Raw genomic sequence first — 22,242 nt, forward strand, 5'->3', positions numbered from 1 at the left:
TCCGGAGGAGAAGGAGGTAGAGCGGGCGGAGAGAGGGGAGCCCAGCAACCTGCAAGCCGGGGCTAGTTCACTTCCGCACGGCCTCAGCCGCTACGTTCCTTCGGCACGTCGTTCATCTCCCGGAGCAATGAGGCGGAAGGAGAAGAGGCTTCTGCAGTTCGCCGGGCTGCTCGTCGCGGCTCTCCTCTTCCTTCCTAACGTCGGTTTGTGGTCCTTATACCGGGACCGAGTGTTCGACAGACCGGCGGGCGGACCCGAAGGCGGCCAGCTGACGCAGGTGAGTCGGTAGCGGTGCGGGGTGTATTTCACTTAATCGCCGCTGGGTGACGCTGTGTGTGGCTCGGGCCATTTGGAAGCTCAATTCGGGCTCAAGTTTTAAATATTAGGTACCCGTTAACGCTAGATTTTTTTTAAAATTATTGATTTTCTAATATACTTTAATTTGACTAATAAGACATTATATTTTAAGCGCCTTTCAAAGCTCTTAAGGACACTTTACAGTCACAGACAAGCACGGGTACTATTATAAAGAAAATACAATCACAAAATAGGAATGCAATAAATAAAATACAATAATAAATAGAAACAAGAAAAAGAGCTACACAGAAGATGCCATTTTAAATAGGTGGCTTTTGAGATGGGATTTGAAGGTGGGAAGAGAATCGATGTTGGGAGGAAGTGAGTTCTAGAGTTTGGGGGCAGAGCAGCTGAAAGCTCGGTCCCCCATCATTTTTCCATACCTGGCGCTGAGCATTGTGTAATTTTGTCAAAAGGAGTGGAGCATACCTTGATCCATCATGTATCCAAGTGGGATAAAAAAAAAATCCCCCCATATTTCGAAAATTAAAAAATCCATTTTTCCTTATTAATTGTCATAGAACAATAATCTACACATCATTTGAAAGCTATTTAAATGCACTTTAACATGGTATTAGAAAATGTGTGATGAATTATTATTATTATTGGAAAATTTAGTCACTTCGCTTCCTGGCTGACATCTGGTGAGAAAAGGATTAGCTATCTGTTCACTAACTATTAACTATCTGTTCGCTAGCTATTAGCTATTTATTAGCTAGCTATTAGCTATCTTTTAGCTATCTATTCGCTAGATATTGGCTATCTATTCACTAGTTATTAGCTATCTATTCACTAGGTATTAGCTATCTCTTCGCTAACGATTAGCTAGCTATCAGCTATATTTTAGCTATCTATTCGCTAGACATTAGCTATCTATTCACTAGTTATTAGCTCTCTATTCGCCAACTATTAGCTAGCTATTAGCTATCTATTCGCTAAGTATTAGCTATCTATTCGCTATCTTTTAGCTATCTATTCACTAGATAACTATATTCGCTAGTTATTAGTTATCTGTTTGCTATCTCTTTGCTAATTATTAGCTATCTGTTTGCTAGCTATTAGCTATCTTTTAGCTATCTATTCGCTAGATATTAGCTATCTATTTGCTAGTTATTAACTATCTATTCGCTAGTTATTGCCTATCTGTTCGCTAACTATTAGATAGCTGTTTGCTAACTACTAGCTATCTTTTTGCTGGCTATTAGCTATCTATTCGCTAGGTATTAGCTATGTATTCGCTAGGTATTAGCTATCTATTCGCTAGCTATTAGCTATCTGTTCGTGTGTGGCTGCCGCTGCTCACCCACAGAAAAAAAACTTATCCTGTGACTAAAGTGACCTTGAGAGTTTTGAAAGGCGCTGATAAATGAAATGTATTATTATTAAAAGTGGAATATGAAATATTTTATGTCCATTTTTTGATAAGTTTGGTAAAATGATGAGGAAAATGTAAAAAAAAACCAGATAGATGTATATTGTGGTGGCAGTTTGCATTGGTTTTAAATTATTCCCCGTCTTAGAAACAAAATACTCGCGGCAGCAGTTTATTTTTAATGTCCTTATTTTTTTTTATTTTTAAACACAAAAGCCATCATTCCTTATGTCATTTACTGACTTCTACTTAACCGTTGACTTATTGAGTGGCGTCTGTGTTTCATGACAAACAATCAAAACGAAAATGCCAATCCCCCCCAAAAAATAATAAAAAATGGCGTTTGTAAACGTCCTTGCGACCGACGCTTCGCGCGCGACCTTCTCCCTAATAACCTTTTAAACGGCACACATCTCATTTTTATTGAAAGTCGACACGTGTGGAACCAATTTCATTAAGTTTTTCATCATCTTCTCTCGCTATAGCTTGCTTCACGTTGTCCCCCTGGTGATTTTGAAGCGTCTTAATAGCTAATTACGTAATATGCCATAGCGGCAGAATTGATCCATTTGTCAATTGGTAGCGATTTGTAAATGAGCTTCATTTTTTTTCTCACTCGCTGGGAATTCCCAAAGTTAACTGAAATCTGGGCTTTTTAATTATTTTCGCACAATGGCGTTCGCTACTTTGATTTACATCCGCCGGCTACGTTTTTATTTATTAATTTATTTTAAATCCACAGAAACTTTATTGTCTTCAAACGGCAGACAATCGTTGGATGAGCTTTGAACAGAAAAATGAAACACATTTATACACATGTATTTATGTTCCCATGGCAACATATAGTCACGTCACCGCGTAGCAACAACCTAGCATCGCGCCAGTGAAAATGCACCAACATATGAAAAATGCAACACTTTGAACCAAAGGCAAGGCAGTGTAACGATGTAACGGTGCAATGTAACAAGGTAATATGTCAGCGCAATGTAAATGCACACAACGTAACATAATGCTGGAGTGTAACGTGTTATATAACAGCACAACAGTATTATATAACAGCATGATGCACCAGTGTAACGTGCTCTGTCGTAACGTAACACAGCAGCGTGACATAACTACGTGGACGTGAACAGAATGGCATCATGAAAAAGCGTAACGTAACAGTGTAACGTAACAGCGTAACATAACAGTGAAACGTAACAGTGAAACGTAAAACAGCGGAACGTAACAGTGAAACGTAACAGTGAAACGTAAAACAACGAAACGTAACAATGCAACGTAACTGTGTAACATGACAACGTAACGTAACAGCGTCTGTGTAAGCTCTCAGTGGTGCAGGAGTGGTTTCTTCAGCCGTCATCTGTACAAATTTGTACAGATGACGGCTGAAGAAACCTTCTCATCGATGTAACAACAGTGTAACGCAATAGCGTAACGTAACAGCGAAACGTAACGGTGTAACGTTGCAACGTAACGGTGTAACGTAACTGTGTAACGTTGCAACGTAACAGCGTAACGCAACAGTGTAAGGTAACGGTGAAACGCAACAACGTAACGCAACAGCGTAATGTAACAGCGCAACGTAAGAGCGTAACGTAACAGTGTAACAAGTGGAACATAACGGTGTGAAATAAGGGCGTAACGCAACTGTGACAGCGAAACATGGCAGCGTGACACGACAACGTAACAGCGTGACACGGCAACGTAACACGACACTGTAACACGACACTGTAACACGACACTGTAATGTAACAGCGTAACATAATAGCATCACGGAAGAATGTAATGTAAAAATAGCAAAGGTGTACAGCGGGGTAGCATAACGTAACGCAGCGTAACAAAACGATGTGATGTAACGATATCACTGCAATGTAACAGGCAAACGTAACGCAGGAACGTAGCAGGGTAAAGGAACACTGTCAGGTAATAATCGTAGCGCAGCTATGAGTCCCAACAGCGTCACCGTAACAGCAATGTAACGGGCTCTAAGCCCCACCCCCTCTTCCCCGAGGGCAACATATCTTCTGAATGTATTTCTTTCCTCCGCTTCCTATTTCATCTGGCGTATCAGGCTGCGTCTCGTCGCATTTAATCCGCTCTGATCTGGCTCGGCTGCTTTGCCGCGCTCGCCGTGTCATCTCGCAGCGAAGCAGACGCAAATGTGCGCTACAAAAGACTCCCAACAAGACTTCTGTGTGAAAAGACTGAATGGGATTAGTGTATTGATTTGTATTCCGTTCTTTCTTTCTTTCTTTCTTTTTACTGCTAGCGACTCCACTAAAGTCGTAGCAGCCCATCGGGATTAGCCAAACGTAAAAAGCAGAGATTTTGTCTGTGGCGGCGTTGCTTACTAATTGTCGAGCGGGAACAAAACGTGAATTCTGATGCCCCCCCGCATTGATCACCGCTTGTGCGCAATATTGCCGTTTTGGTGTTCGCACTTTGGCCACTAGGGGCAGTCAAAATAAATGGTGTACTGTACATGTGTATATATATATATATATATATATATATATATATTTTTTTTAATTTACAACAGATTACCTGGACGCGTTATAGCCGAATGTCACCAGGGCAAAGCTCAACCATAGATAAATACATACATACATACATACATACATACATACATACATACATACATAAATGGATAAATAAATAGATAAAAAAAGATAAATAATAAGTAAATACATGGATAAGTAAATAAATAAATAGATAAATAAGTAAATAAAATTATAAATAAAATAATAAGTAAATAACTGAATGAATAAATAAATAGATACATACATAAATAAATAAATACATACATAAATGGATAAATAAGTAGTTAAATAAATAAGGTAAATAATAAGTAAATACATGGATAAGTAAATAAAATATAAATAAATAAATGGATGCATGGATAAGTAGAAAAATAGAAAAGTAATTAGATAAATATGTAAATCAAAAGATGCATCAATAAATAAAAACTAACTAAATAAATAAATGGATAAGTAGATAAATATGTAAATAGATAATTACATAAATAGATAAAGTAAAAAATATTATAAAGAATAAATTAATGAATACATAGATAAGTAGGTAAATAAAAACATACATTAATAATTAATAAATAATACACTAAATGAATATATTAATACATGGATAAGTAGATAAAATAATTTATTAATACAAATATACATATATCAATAAATAAATAAAAAAACTAAATGAATACATTAAAAAATGGGTAAGTAGATTAATTAATTAAAATATACATACATCAATAAATAAATGAATACATTGATAAATGGATAAGTAGATAGCTAGATAAATAAATACATAAGTCAATCCATCAATAAACAACCTTGATTATCGCGCCAGCCCCCCCCAACAAACAAATCGGGTAACCGACCACATGGCCTTTTCCGCCCGCAGGGGTCGAACCAGATGAGGAAAGTCGCCCAAATTGGACACGACGGCGTGAGACGCACCGACTGGCACGATTACGACGCCATGCGAAGGGACGCAGCTCGAATTGGTGAGTGTGATTTGATGCATGTGTGTGACTGTGTGTGTGTGTGTGTGTGTGTGTTCTCGTCTTCACGGCAAATTAAACCGACGGCTGATTTGTTAATGAGACGAAAAGTAGTCGGCCGCCAAGCGAGAGGGAGTGCGAGAGCGCGGCGGAGCTCCTGCAGTTGCTGTAAATGAGAAAGCTAACGTCACCGCGGGGACTCGGATGATGGATAAGCACTGATGCTGAGCTATTGTTGGAGAAAATAGTGGCCGTGGGGGGGGGACAGGGGGCACCTTTTGTTTATGATCTTACTAAAGAAAAAAAAGCCTCATTAGCACCTACTTGAAGGCTTGAAGTAATGAGCCTTATGCGGCAATTTTTCAGTCTGACCAATTAAAAAATCCAAAATCAAAAATGCAGTGGAGAGAAAAGTCTCCTGGACGCACGCCGGAAGCTAATCTGGAATTTTGGTTTTTGTAGCGGCCGTTTGAGGAGAATTAGAAGGCGTGTAAGAAATGTGCCTAAATGAGCCTCCTATTAAAATAACAAATAATAACAATAAAATAAAATAAAGATTTTTAAAAATGTAAAATTAAGCAAATAAAAACAATTTAAAAAATAATAAAAAAATAAATACATGAAAAAAATAATAACAATAATAATTTTGTGTAAGCTCTCAGTCGTACAGGAGTGGTCCATTGATGAAAAGGTTTCTTCAGCCATCATCTGTACTTCTTTGAAGGTGTCGGACTTGTTATCCAAGAGGCTTGGTCAGCGAACTAAAATCTATTGCTGGTAGTTTCGGCCCTATATATCCCTACTGTCCAGACGTGGCGGGGCCAGATTCTGCTATTTTCATAAAACAGCAAAACCCTTCACTAAATCGCCATGATGGAGGGGTGGTTTAATTTGGATCGTTCGTACAACAGACTTCTGAGGCAACATAGGCTTAGTTATGCTGATGAGGTGATACCAGAGCAAATGGGAACAATCAGGCCATTCGTAGACCCCATACTCAGGTAGGACAATAGAAGTAATCAGTGTATATAGCCGCAGGGAGTAGTCCTCTGCTCACCCAACCGCTTTATCGGCACCCAAGCACGAAAAAAAACAAAACCCGAACAAATGCGGCAATGGCGCTCTACGTCATATAATGAAAAGGCTATCTATTAGCTAGTTAGCGTTCTATCTATTTGAGTTACTTCCGGGTTGAGTGAACCCGGAAAACCTATCCTGTGACTGTAAAGTGACCTTGAGAGTTTTGAAAGGCGCTTAGAAATGAAATTATTATTATTATTATTATCAAACCCGAATACATTTGTGAATGGCAGTGAATGAGTTAAAGTCTTCTTCGCCTCATTTAGCGCAAATTCCATCCCGGCTCATTTTTGGCTGTTGTCCCCCTTTTAGGAAACGGCGAACAGGGCAAACCTTTTCCCATTTCCGAGGACGACCGGGTGGATCTGGCCTACAGGGAAAATGGCTTCAACATCTACGTCAGCGACCGCATCTCGCTGAATCGCTCCCTCCCGGACATCCGACACCCAAAGTAAGTCGTGCGTGCGTGCGTGCGTGCGTGCGGACAACACAAATCGACCGTGGCTGCGAGTCCGAATACCCTTTTTACCCCCGCTATTGCCCCCTTTTCCCGCCGCCATCGCCTCAAAAATACAGAGGCAAAGCTTTCATTTCCCTGCTGGATCCTTGTAAATCAATTTGTAAACATTCCGACATGCTCTCAATCTCAAAAGCCGCCGCCCATCCCCCATCGGACGCGTAACCTTTTCCTGAAAGACAAATTCCTCCTCGCCGCCATCTTTTCTCAACGCGATGATAGCGGCGCTTCGAAAAAAAACCTTGACCTGAAACGACTCTGTCAGTATAGTCATACCTTGGCTTACGAACGTAATTGGTTCCCAGACACAGTGTGTAAGGCAAAAAGTGTGTATCCCAAAAATTAATTTCCCATAAGAAACCATTAAAATGAGAATAATCCGTTCCCAGGTCCCCATAAAACTTAATTTTCTACTTTTCTCAGCCTTAAAACTACGCAAAATATACCTTATTTTATGTATAATAAACCTGATATGGTATTATAATTAACATAAAAAACTGTACTATGTATAAAAAAGTCATTTTATTGACCTTTGTGATGTCGTTGATGGCTTGATGGAATGGAGTAGCCGGTTTCATCAGCATTCAACACTTGATGAGGAACGTAGCCTTCTTCTTTCACCATCTTGAGGAACAATCCCTTGGAGGTGCTTTCTCTGCCATAATTTTACCTAGTTCCTCATCAATTGTGTTCTGTTTAGCTGGGTTGATAGATTTTTGCATCAAGTGTACAGGTGGCTTGTGGACGGTTGTTTGTGATGATTTGTTGTGATAGTTGTTTGTGGAGCCTGATTGATGGGATATTTTAACCTTGCAGTCTACACTGTGCCATTGAACTATCAAAGTTGAAACGAGTCCAAATGTCACTGTTTTCTATCCATTTTCTCTCTCTCTCTCCCTGTCGTCTGCCTGTCTCTTTAATGTTTAAATCCGTTTAATTTTTATTTTTTTGCGTTTTTGTCGCTAGCTGTAAACGGAAGCTGTACGCCGAGAAGCTCCCCAGCACCAGCATCATCATCCCTTTCCACAACGAGGGTTGGTCGTCGCTGCTGAGGACCGTCCACAGCGTCCTCAACCGCTCGCCTCCGCAGCTCGTCGCCGAGGTCATCCTGGTGGACGACTTCAGTGACAAAGGTCGGCCGCCATCTTGTTCCCCCACCCCCGCACAAAGCCTCGTCAATAGTGTTGAACATGCTCTAGATATGAGCTTTTTTTTTTTTTTTTTTTTTTACTTTGTTGTCGCAATATAATTATGATATAGCTTTTTGGAATGTTTTTAATCCCCCCCATAAATAAATACAAAAATAAATAAATAATTAAAAAGGCAAATAAACAAAATAAATAAATAAATAGATAAATAAATAGCTAAATAAATAAATAGAAAGGCAAATTCAAAAAGGTAAATAAATGAATAAATAATGAAATAAATGGATAAATACATAACATACATAAATAAATATAAAAATAAACAAGTAAAAAGACAAATAAAGAAATGAATAAATAATGAAATAAATGGATAAATACATACATACATAAATTGATAAATAAATAAAATAAATAACTAACAATGGGGAATAAATAAATGGAGAAATAAATAAATCAATAAATGAATCAATAAAAAGGCTAATAAAGAAATGTATAAATAAGGAACTAAATGGATAAATACAGAAATATACAAATAAATAAATAAATAAATAAATAAAAATGGCTTATAAATAAAATAAATAAGTAAAAATGTCAAATAAATAAAAGGGATGGATAAATAAATACAAGGGATGAATAAAAATAAATATATAAATACATAAATGCATAAATAAATCAATAAAATAAATAAACAAAAATGGCAAATAAATAAAAAAGATGAATAAAAATAAATAAATACATAATAGCAAGCTAATGCTAAGAGCAACTCAGACGGGCCCTCCAAAATAAAATAAAAAAAATCAAACTACAAAAATGAAACCCAATGAATTCATTCTATGAGGACCCACCAACCCGAGATGATGTCACCCACTAGGCCACGCCCCCTTCCAGTCACTTCTTAACACGAATGAATCGCATCGACCAATTACAGGCAGCGTCAAAAATGTATTCCTCCTCCCGCGTTCGATTTCCTTTTAATGGCGCCCATTAAGGAGACACAAAGCGGGCAAGGCGCTGTTTTAGTTAGCGCTACTTTTTTAGCTTAGCGTCAAGGACGTGATATATATATATATATATATATATATATATATATATATATATATATATATATATATATTTTTATATTTTTACACGTCACCATTTGGATTTTATTCTATCTAAAGGACTTTTCCACCTTGGCTTGCAGCCTCCTTTAAGCCCCGCCTTCCCCCCCCCCCCCCCTCATCCGTGATGCTCAGTGACCGGCGCCGTCCCGCCACCCAAATAGAGACTAATGTGTTTGCCGGCGTTTTGCGCGCGGTCATTAGCGTGATTAATGGTCTCCTTGTGTTGGGTAAACAGACGGCCGTATTTCAATTTATTTCCAAGGGAAAATGAACCAATCACAATTAAAGGCGCAGATCTTGGGATCCTCCCCCCGCCCTCGTTCGTACCCTCATTCCCACCCACCTTTTCCAAAGTCCGGTCTCATGAGAGAATTAATTTGCCACTCAAGCTTTCATGCCTTCAGGCTTTTTTTTTCTGGACTTGATTTATAGGACCCCCCCCCCCCGTGCCTCCCTGTTACAGCTTTGGCCACGCCAAGCCCTCATGTCCTTCATGGCAATGTCACTTTTTATAGCGTGCAACACTGCTGCCTAAAGTCCGACCTAAAGGCGTTTGTTGCTTGTCTGCTATTTTATTTTATTTTATTTTCTTTTATGTAGTGTCTTTTATTTTAGTGTAGTTTATTTGAATCTGTTTTATTTTAGTTTAGTTTTACGTATTAAACGTATTTATTTTAGTTTATATTAATGTATTATACTTTTTTAATTTTGTTTATATATTTTATTTTAATTAAACATACTTTATTTTAATGTATTTATTTAATTTATTTTACTTTATTTTATTTTATTGTTTTTATTTTATTTAGTTTATTTTACTTTAGTTTAATTTAATCTAATATTTATTATGTTTTAATTTTGATTAGTTCATTGTAATGTATTTTATTAAAGTATTTTATTAAAGTTTATTTTAATCTATTTTATTTATTTAGTTTTATTTTATTGTAATGTATTTTAGTTTTGTTTATTTTATTATAATGTATTTTAGTTTTGTTTATTTTATTTTAGTTCATTTTAATGTATTTTATTTAGTTTATTTTACTGTAGTGTATTTTAATCTATTTTATTAAATTTATTTTATTTTATTTTTGTTTATTTTAATGTATTTTATTAAATGTATTTTATTTTATTTTAATGTATTTTTATTTATTTTATTTTAATGTATTTGAATTTTGTTGGTTTTATTTTACTTCATTTTAATGTATTTTATTTATTTTATTTTATTATTTATGTGGACTGAAAAAAAAGAACATTTTTAAAGATGGCTGAATGCAGGGTGAGTAAAAATAACTAGGCTTTTTTTTTAAATTAAATTAAATTAAATTACATTGATATATTTTATATTGAATTAGATTTGAGATCATACAACACAAATAACTGATTCATCCCTGATGTCACCAACACACATTTTTGTTCCTTTCTTGATCCATTTTTTTCCCACTTTTTCTGTAATCCGGCGCTCTCTGGGAAGAAAAAAAAAAAACCTTGACCCACGCTGAGCCCGGAATGACCCAAAAAAAAAAAGTCAAAATGACCTCACACGCCATTCTTCAAACGACATCTTTTCTTTCCTACTTTCCCGCAGAGCACTTGAAGGCAGCGCTGGAGGAGTACATGTCGCGCCTCCCCAAAGTCCGCATCTTGAGGACCAAGAAGAGGGAAGGTCTGATCCGGACCCGTCTGCTGGGCGCCTCCGCCGCGAAGGGCGAGGTCATCACCTTCCTGGACTCTCACTGCGAGGCCAACGTCAACTGGCTACCGCCGCTACTCGGTGAGTGACGGAAAATCCCGTTTGATTGCGGCGGCCATTTTAGTTCACCAAGTAGCTTTTTTCTTTGTGTGTGTGTGTGTGTGTGTGTCGTTGACGTCTTCTCAGACCGAATCGCCCAAAACCGTAAAACCGTGGTGTGCCCGATGATCGACGTGATCGACCACGACAATTTCGGCTACGACGCGCAGGCCGGCGACGCCATGCGGGGGCCTTCGACTGGGAAATGTACTACAAGCGCATCCCCATCCCCGCCCGCCTTCGCAAGGACGACCCTAGCGAGCCCTTCGAGTGAGTGACACCTTTTGGGGATGAAATGGAATCGGGAAAAATGAGATAACCTTTCCAATGTGCTCTTTTGAGGCACATTTTTTTTTGTGTGCGTGTCATTATCTGAAACTGAAAAGCAGACACCATGACAGCTGACGGCGGCTGACAACGAGACAAGGTCACTCTGATAAAAAAAAAAAATAAAAATCAATAAATAATAATAATGGCGCCTTTTCTGTCCTATTGACGGCCGGGAAATAAGTCTCAAGGGGGGTGGAAGATGGCTGACATTGCGGCGGCAGGTACACGGTGCATCCATCCCGCTGTCGGTATTAAAAGAGAAGAAAAAAAAAATAGTGATAGAATAAGATATTCTATCAATCAGAAATCAATATTTTTTTACTTCACTCAATGAAATATTTTCGATTGAGTGGTCAGTGCAAGTGGGGAAAAACTAACCATAATAAATAAACAACTAAATAACCATATATATACAAGTAGACAAATAAATAAATACACAAATAGATAAATAAATAAAATAATGAATATATATGATCAATAAATACTCAAACATCAATAAATAACATAAAATAAATAAATGAATACAATAAGAAATACAGAAGATAAGAAATAAATACACTAACAAATATATGCAAAAATAGATAATAACATAAATCAAATCATGAATAAATAAGATAAATACACAAACATAAATAACGTATAACAAAGTAAATAAATAAATCAATACAATAAGAAATACACAAACTGATAAATAAATAAATACAGACATAAATAAAATAACAAATAAATGCACAAACAGATAAATAAATAACATCACGAATAAACAAGATAAATAAATACACATACATAAATAAATAATAACATTAAATTAATAAATACATGAATACAATAAGAAATACATAAAATAAATAAATAAATAAATAAATAAATACACAAATAAATACATACATACATACATACATACATACATACATACATAAAATAAATACATAAATACACAAATACATACATACATACATAAAATAAATACATAAATACACAAATACATACATACATACATACATACATACATACATACATACATACATACATACATACATACATACATACATACATACATAAAATAATGAATAAATAAATACACAAACTGAAATAAATAATAACAAAGTAAATGAAGAAATAAATGAATACTATAAGAAATACATAAAATAACAAATATATACACAGAGTGAACGCTGTCGCGTGTGGCTGCCGCTGCTCACCCACAAAAAAAACTTATCCTGTGACTGTACCGTGACCTTGAGAGTTTTGAAAGGCGCTTATCAATGAAATGTATTATTATTATTATTATTATTATTATTATAAATAAAATACTGAATATATAAGATAAATACACAAACAATCGAAAATAACCTAAATTGATTAATTAAATAAATAAAATAACAAATACATAAAATAACCTCAATTCACAAACAGATAAATAAATACATAAATAAATAAAATACCAAAGACATATGCAAGCAGATTAATAAATAAAACAAATAAATACACAAACAAATAAACAGCTAAATAAATACATGGATACATACATGAACAAATAAATACATCAAAAAAATAAATGCACAAATACATAAATAGATACATAAAGACATACATAAATATACCAATACGTAAATATGTAAATAAATAAATAACTTAACTTGTGCATTTGTGTGTGGCAGGTCTCCGGTGATGGCGGGCGGGCTGTTCGCCGTGGACAGGAAGTGGTTCTGGGAGCTGGGAGGCTACGACGCCGGTTTGGAGATCTGGGGCGGCGAGCAGTACGAGATCTCCTTCAAGGTAAAATTCAACACCAGACTGGACGGCGCCGTGATTAGCGCCCGTTAAAAGCAGTTTCAAACCAAAACGGCTTTGATAGCCTCGCCCACAGGAACAGAACATCTCAAAACATGCTAACGTGTGGCTAGCGGCGGCGGTGTAAAGCTTAAGTCTTCCCATATTCAATTTGGCTTGCCTTTTATATTTTTATTTATTTATTATGATATATATATATATATTTTTTTTTTTTTACAAAGACCCCCGTTAGCCGATAGCTTTCGCGCTAACGTTCCCCCGAGGTGAAAAGATTAACAGACTCTTACGCTAATGCCAACAAACCCCGCGACGCGCTCGCTAGCTCCGCACGTAACAGCCGCCGCCATTTTTTTTTTTTTTTCATTATGAGCCTCACGCGCTCACATGGCGACTTGAAACCAGCCGACCAATCACGCGGGATTCTCCGCTAGCTAACCGCTAACAATAGCATCAACCCGCTAATAGTCATTCCACTGCCCCAAAAAAAAAAAAAAAAAAACACCACTTTTTTTTTTTTCAAAAGTTGTTTTTTGAAGTTGTTCATGGCGCCTGAGGCTCGTTTCCATGGCAACCTATTGAAACAGTCACCACGAGTCGGAGAAATAGTCCAGAACATTGTTGACGTTATTTTTTTTTTTAATTTATATTTTGTTTCATCCGTCGGTGGCGGGCGACTTAGCGCTTCCGTTCCCACACATATGGACGTATGCGCCGTTGTAGGCGAGGGCGGCCAGCACACCATTCGTGACCTGCTGCCAGCTGGCGTATATTTTATTTTATTTTATTTGTATTTTTTTTTTTTATGGTAAGTCAAGTAGCGCAGGAAGTGATTGGACATCACGCATACTTGATGTTTTATTTATAAAACGCAAGCGCAACCAGAGACTAGAGACCGAGTCGGCTTTCTGAGCCCAGAGTTTGTCTTCCAGCTACATCTTTTATTCATGCGCTAGTGTGTAGCGTGTGCGCTAGTGTGTGTGTGTAGCGCAGTGCTAATGTTAACATAGCTGCGCCGCGACTGCTAAAGCTGAAATTCCATTTGCAGCCCGCCTGGAAAACTCATTCATTACTTAAAAATTCAAATCCAAATTTCACACCCAAACCGTGACGATAACCCCGCACAGCCCAACCCCCAATTAATAGCCTTGAAATCCAAATTTAGAACCAAAAATTAATCACTGAAACTTTTGCGTAGGAGTGAAACCCCAAAATTAAAATTCATAAATTCAAATCGTGGCCCGGACGTGAAACCTAATTTTTGAAACCTAAAAACGCGTTTAAAACTGAAACCCGAACCCGGACCTAAACCCTTTAACCCAGGTTTAAAATCCGAATATCCTTCCGAACTTCCTTGTTCCCACTTCCGGGTTAAATTGCTATCTGGCTATCTAGCTTGCTATCTGGCTGGCTCCCTAGCTAACTATCTATTTGCTATCTATTAGCTAGAGAGCAAGCTAGCTTGCTAGTTAGCTAGCTAGCTCTCTAGCTCTCTAGCTAGCAAGCTCTCTAGCCATCTATGAGTTATCTATTAGCTAGCTAATCTTACTAGCTGTCTATCTAGCTAGCTATCTAGCTGGCTACCTTTCTCGATATCTATTTGATATCTATTTTCTAGCTCGCTAATTAGCTGGCTACCTAACTGGCTATCTATTTGCTATATGTCTCGCTGGCTAGCTATGTAGCAGGCTATTTATTCATTTGCTATCTATTTGCTATCTGTCTAGCTAGCTAGCAATGTAGCTGGCTATTTATCCATTTGCTATCTATTTGCTATCTGTCTAGCTAACTAGCTATGTAGCTGGCTATTTATCCATTTGCTATCTATTTAGCTAGCTAGCTATCTATATAGCTGGCTATTTATTAGCTATATGGCTATCTAGCTAGTTAGCTAACTGTCTATCTGGCTATCTATGAGCTAGCTAGGGTTGTATCTATTTGAGTTACTTCCAGGTTGAGTGAACTCTGGCGCATGTGGTTGCCGCTGCTCACCCACAGAAAAACGTATCCTGTGACTGTAAAGTGACCTTGAGAGTTTTGAAAGGCGCTTATAAAGGACATGTATTATTATTATTTTACAACTTGAATCTGAAAAATGGCTGAAAAGCGTAATTTGACACCCGAACATTGAACCCCACAAAAATGACCCATACGTGTGCTAACGCGCTAACGCTAAACGCTCTCTCGGCAGTTGTGGATGTGCGGCGGGCGCATGGAGGACATCCCGTGTTCCCGGGTGGGACACATCTACAGGAAGTACGTCCCCTACAAAGTCCCCGGCGGGATTAGCTTAGCCAAGGTGAGCCTCGGCAGCGCACCCGCATATTGGCCGGACGAACCCGCGCCAAAGTTTGGTTGGGTCTCCCAGAACCTGAAACGCGTCGCCGAGGTGTGGATGGACGAGTACGCCGAGTACGTGTACCGCCGCCGCCCCGAATATCGCCACCTGTCGGCGGGCGACATGACGGCGCAGAAGGAGCTTCGTAGCCGCCTAGCGTGCAACGATTTCAAGTGGTTCATGAGCCAAGTGGCTTGGGATCTCCCCCGGCACTACCCGCCCGTGGAGCCCCCCGCCGCCGCCTGGGGCGAGGTAACCCTTTTAATGCGGTGCGCCCGCTGCTAGTGGCTTGGTCGAGCAACCCGTGGATTCCCCGTCCGCAGATCCGCAACGTGGGCAGCGGCATGTGCATGGAGGTGAAACATTTTGTGTCGGGCAGCCCCGTGCGGCTGGAGAACTGCGCCAAAAGTCGCGGCGACGTGGCCTGGAGTCACGGGCAGGTGAGCTCACCCGCGTAAATCCCGCTAGCCGCTGCTTACGTTGGCTTTTGGACGCGCAGGTGCTAACGCTAGGTTGGCGCCAGGACATCCGCGTGGGGGATCCGGTGCACACCAGGAAGGTGTGCCTGGACGCCGTCTCCCACCGAAGCCTCGTCACCCTCTACGACTGCCACGGCATGAAAGGCAACCAGCTGTGGCGATACCGCAAGGTCAAACGCCGACGCCGCCGCATCGGCCACAAATGCCCGATGTGATTGATTGATTGATTGATTGATTGATTGATTGATTGATTGATTGATTGATTGATTGATTGATTGATTGATTGATTGATTGATTGATTGATTGATGGATTGGATGGATGTATTGATAGATTGATTGGTTGGATGGTTGGTTGGTGGATGGCAAGGTTTGGTGGATTAATTAATGTATTGATTGATTGATTGATTGATTGATTGATTGATTGATTGATTGATTGATTGATTGATTGGGTTTGGTGAATGGATGGATAGGTTGGTTGGTTGGTGGATGGCAAGGCTTGGTGGATTAATTCATGTATTGATTAACTGATGGATTGATCGATCTATTGATTAATTGTTTGATTGATTTATTGATGGCTTGATTGATGGATGGATGAATTGTTTGATTGATTTATTGATGGATGGATGAATTGTTGTATTGATTAATTGATGGATTGATCGATCTATTGATTGATGGATGGATGGATTGATTTATTGATGAATTGATTGATGGATGGATGAATTGATGGCTTGATGAATTGGTGTATTGATTCATTGATGGATTGATAGGTAGATGGATTAATTTATTGATGGATTTATTTATTGATGGATTGATCGATGGATGGACGGATTGATTGATTGATGGATGGATGTATGATTGATGATTGATGGTTGAATGAATTGATATATTGATGTATTGATTAAGCGATGGATTGATCTATTGATTAATTGATGGATGGATTGGTGTATTGATTAATTGATTGATTGGTGGATTGGTTTATTGATTGATTGATGGATTGATCTATTTATGGATTGGTCGATGGATGGATTGATTGGTTGGTTGATTGATGGATTGAGCGATTGATTGATACGAAGAATTTTTTTGCAGTTATATATATCGGGCTCCTGACATTTTCTTTTGCGCATAGAATTCTTTGTTTTTATCTTTGACCCCTAACCTTTGAACTTTGCCACTGTGGATTGCAAATGTCCCCCAATTGTGGGACTACTCAAGGCTTTCTGATTGTGACGGCTCAGGATCAGAGCTTGTACCACCCGGTGAGCAACAGCTGCGTGGACGGCAGCCCCGGCGAGCGCCGCGTCTTCATGAACGCCTGCGACGCGTCTTTGCCGAGTCAGCGCTGGATCTTCCGGCGGACCAACGCCACCGTGCTGGAGCGCTTCAACCGCGCCACCGATCCACCACGCCGCACCCTCGCCAGGTTTGGTGACCAAACCCCGACAGTACTCCAAGTGGCCGGCTGATCTCCTTCCCCCGATCTTTGCGCAGATGAAGAAAACGTTGGCCGAATAACGAGCCGTTTGTCCGACAGTCGCGGGAAAGGCGTCGCCAGGTGGGGGGGGCGGGGCTCCCCGGTCCAGCGCACGACCATTTGACCGTGAGCGCTCCGGACCGGGAACAAGGTACGTCACCGGGTCACAAAGGCGGCGTGTGAAATTTGCAAAGGCTAAAAAAATACAAGAAGAAGTATGAAATAATTTGCAAAAAAATGGAAAAAATCCACACACCGGAACCTCTGAGTTCCATTTGGATGTATTTATTTATTATTATTATTATTATTATTATTATTATTATTATTATTATTATTATTATTATTATTATTGTATTATGATTATGATTATTATTATTAGTAGTAGTAGTAGTATTTATATTAGTATTAGTATTCGTATTAGTATTAGTATTAATATTAGTATTATTGTATTATGATTATGATTATTATTAGTAGTAGTAGTAGTAGTAGTAGTATTAATATTAGTATTAGTATTCGTATTAGTATTAGTATTAATATTAGTAATATTGTTGTTATTATTATTATTATTAGTAGTAGTAGTAGTAGTATTAGTATTATTGCTATTATGATTATTATTATTAGTAGTAGTATTAATATTAGTATTCGTATTAGTATTACTATTAATATTAGTATTGTATTATGATTATGATTATTATTAGTAGTAGTAGTAGTAGTATTAGTATTAGTATTATTGCTATTATTATTATTATTAGTAGTAGTAGTAGTAGTATTAATATTAGTATTAGTATTCGTATTAGTATTAGTATTAATATTAGTATTGTATTATGATTATTATTATTATTATTATTATTATTATTATTATTATTAGTAGTAGTAGTAGTATTAGTATTATTGCTATTATTATTATTATTAGTAGTAGTAGTAGTAGTAGTAGTATTAATATTAGTATTAGTATTCGTATTAGTATTAGTATTAATATTATTGTTATTATTATTATTATTATTATTAGTAGTAGTAGTAGTAGTAGTAGTAGTATTAGTATTATTGCTATTATTATTATTATTAGTAGTAGTAGTAGTAGTAGTAGTATTAATATTAGTATTAGTATTCGTATTAGTATTAGTATTAATATTATTGTTATTATTATTATTATTATTATTATTAGTAGTAGTAGTAGTAGTATTATTATTATTGCTATTATTATTATTATTAGTAGTAGTAGTATTAGTATTATTATTGTCATTTTTGGTATTATTATATAGTATTATATAGTAGTATTAGCATTAGTATGAAATGCATTATTATTTTATTATTATTATTATTATTGGTATTTTGGTATTATTATTATTATTTATTATTATTATGATTATTATTATTATTGGTATTTCTGGTATTATTATTAATATTAGTATTCTTATTCTTAGTATGAAATGTATTATTGTTATTGTTATTGTTATTGTTATTGTTATTATTATTATTATTAACAAGCAAATGCTAACTTTGATGCTAACTCAAAAGGTGTCGAGCCCACTTTGTAAAATTCCAAAATCATTCCCATTTTGTGAAAATTAATTATTATTTTTCTGTTAGCCAACTCGCCAACTACAATATTAGCTTAAAAAAATGAGTCGTTCGGGTGCGCGGTAGCAAAATCCCGGCAATTCACGACGACGTCTATTCCCAGGTGGTCCCGGAGCGGGGGAGGGGGGAGCGTCCGGTCCCCGAAGACCCTCCGAAGACGTTTGCTCTCTTTTTTTTTCAAGCGCACGCCCAAAACTTTGGAGAACTGGACAAAAAGTTGGGATTATTACGCTTTTTTTCCCGATTCATCGATGGGATCGAAGAAAGTCTCGTTTCCGCTTTTATATATGCACGACGAAGAAAAAAAGGAGGTGACAAAGAAAGACTTGGCCACTCCCCCTTTGCATGTTGATCGCCGCTCGTAAAGAGCGAGCAAATGGAAAAATAGACCATAAAACGGCGCATTTTTACAGCGTGCGTGAAAGGGGCTGCTAGCTCTGATAGCGCCTTGAGAGCTGTAAAAAAAATCCAATTCCCGCGGCGTCATTGACACCGATATGGAAAAAAAAAAATCAAGTCGCTCTGTCTGTCATTTTTTTTTTTGGGTGACCGCCAAAAATGTTTGTGGTTCTGACAGGAGAACGAAGGCGAAATTGCCGAATGCACGAAATACACGTAACATCCGAGTTACAACCGGTGCGAGTTACGATCTATTAGTGTGGCGGTCGCGTGTGGCTGCCGCTGCTCACCCACAGAAAAACGAATCCAGTGATTGTATTATTATTATTATTATTGTGATTCAGCGCTTTGGGTCAATAAGACATCCTATTGCTACTCGTCTGCTTTTATTGTGAAGTGCCGCCCCGAGGAAGTGCCCTGGGCATGAGTTTCACCTCTAATAGCCTCGCCCAAGAGAAGAGACTTAAAAGAATTGCGGATGTGGCAGCTGCCCCCCCCCCCCCCCCCCCCCCCCCCCCAGATCCTCACCGTGTCCGCCATTGCCCCCGAGCTAATAGAACAAGCGCGGCCAATTTGGCAGCGCCGCCGAATTAGCATAAGCCAATGTGGCTACTGAACTCTAACGTGTCGCCTCCACTCACGGTCAAGAAGAAGAAGGAAAGGCCCCCCCCCCCCCCCCCCATCATCGCCTATGATGCGCCAAGACCACTTTGGGATCATCTATTGACCAAAAAAAAAAGAAAACATACAAAGAACAAAAGAAAGAAAAAAGTGTGTGCAGATTTATATACTATATATATATATATATATGTGTGTGTGTGTATATGTATATAGTGTGTATATATTGTTGATATATATTGTGTATATTTATACTGTCTTTATACTGTATATATTGTGTATACATACTGAATATATATTGTGTATATATATATATATATATATATATATATATATATATATATATATATATATATATATATATATATATATATATATATATATATATATATGTATATATGTATATATGTATATGTATATATATATATGTATATGTATATATATATATGTATATGTATATAATGTATACACAATTTATACACTATATGTATGTGTATATATATACAGTAAAGTCTCGTTATATCGATATCGGATATATCGATAGTCCCGGTTATATCGATATTTTTTCGGACTCCCTTGAATATCGATATAACGAGACTTTACTGTATATACTTTATATATATGTATATACACACACATATATACAACATGTATAAAGTGTATATTTATATATATATATGTATATATGTATATGTATATATATATGTATATGTATATAATGTATACACAATTTATACACTATATATATATGTATGTGTATATATATACAGTAAAGTCTTGTTATATCGATATCGGATATATCGATAGTCCCGGTTATATCGATATTTTTTCGGACTCCCTTGAATATCGATATAACGAGACTTTACTGTATATACTTTATATATATGTATATACACACACATATATACAACATGTATAAAGTGTATATTTATATATATATATATAATTTATACACAATTTATACACAATATATATATACTGTATATATATGTATATACACACACATATATACAACATGTATAAAGTGTATATATATATATATATATATATATATATATATATATATATATATATATATATATATATATATATATATCATTTATACACAATATATATATATACTGTATATATATGTATATACACACACATATATATATATCTAAAATGCAAGTCCCACAAAAGGTGCATAAGCATCCGTCAGCATCGCCCGCAGTCCTGATTTGCAGTCGACGTTCGCCAGCCCACAACTTGAAATCATTTGGGCGTCACTTCTTTTGATCTTCATAAACATCGCGAGATGGAAACATTTATTTATTTCTATATTTTCCCGCTTCATCCCTGCACGCTCGCTCCCAAAACGTATCCCGCATTCCTTCTCTCTGTTTTTGTTCCGCTTTGGTGTTTTCAGCTCGCACCTCCCCCTCATCCCCCCCCCCACTCGTCCTTATCCAATCACGTCGCAGTGTCTTCTTTATAAGAAAGCTCAACTTGAAGATTTTTTTTTAAACACACATACCTTTATACGTACCATCCTTCACAACAATCCTTCCGCAAATTGTGCTGAACCTTGATGTCACCGATGCAATTCTGGAGGGCCCTTTGATTTCCTTCCTTGACTGTTGCCATGCCCCCCAACCTACCCCCCCCCCCCCCCCCCACCACACATCTGTTTGCACGGATAAGATTGAAGCGACATTGCGAGTCTCCTGTCATCGACGTACCCCCCACCACCCCTTTTGCCCTTCTTGGAAAAACCTGCAGTCGCCCAGATAGGAAGTGACAGCTACACAAATGACTCTTGCTTTATCCACCCCCCCCCCACCCCCACCATATTTTTTTAAAAACATATTTCATGTTATTATTGCGGCTACAGGAAGCCGACATCCAACGCTAGCGCGGAGAAAATCCTGTCAGCTGTACTCGTTTGCCAACATTTGATTGCTTATTTATTTCACTGGGCGACGTCGCGGCGGCACAGACGTGTCAGTTAGCATGGAACGCTCGCTCGCTCGCTACTTTTGTCGTATTTTTATTTTTTATTGTGTCTTTCTGCACAAAATGACAAAAATACAGACAACATCAAATAACAACTGAAAAAAAAAACATTTTAATAAATGGAAAACAAATAATGTAAAATAACAGACTTGTGTCAAAGTGAAGTGCCTCAACTCACTTCAACATAGCCCCGACAATTATAATAATAATAATAATCCACTTCAATGTGTCTTTCTTATTTTTTTGGTATTTTTGTATGTATTTATTTTTTGGCTCAGCCGCAGCATCTTGATGATTCTTGTAAGGCAAATTCCAGGAGAAATTCACTTGCCTGCGGGGGGGTGCAGATTAAGTGCTTGTCAGACC

The 22,242-nt window shown here is 37.4% G+C and overlaps 1 protein-coding gene across 1 annotated transcript; it reads left to right on the top strand.

Annotated features, from left to right (window-relative positions):
* Positions 1–19,762, top strand: LOC148886819 (polypeptide N-acetylgalactosaminyltransferase 10-like). The gene is given in 15 exon segments (XM_089016848.1): positions 1–277; positions 5,144–5,246; positions 6,636–6,774; positions 7,807–7,973; positions 10,671–10,856; positions 10,962–11,063; positions 11,066–11,144; positions 12,866–12,983; positions 15,187–15,294; positions 15,364–15,585; positions 15,657–15,773; positions 15,833–15,982; positions 17,048–17,232; positions 17,301–17,434; positions 18,968–19,762. Coding segments are annotated over 14 exon segments (1,830 nt in total). The 5' UTR covers positions 1–127; the 3' UTR covers positions 17,305–17,434; positions 18,968–19,762.
* Positions 19,763–22,242: the final 2,480 nt, after the last annotated feature.

Source organism: Hippocampus bargibanti, linkage group LG16 (genome assembly GCF_051943395.1).
Source record: "Hippocampus bargibanti isolate YZ-2025 linkage group LG16, ASM5194339v1, whole genome shotgun sequence".
NCBI classification, from domain to species: Eukaryota; Metazoa; Chordata; class Actinopteri; order Syngnathiformes; family Syngnathidae; genus Hippocampus; species Hippocampus bargibanti.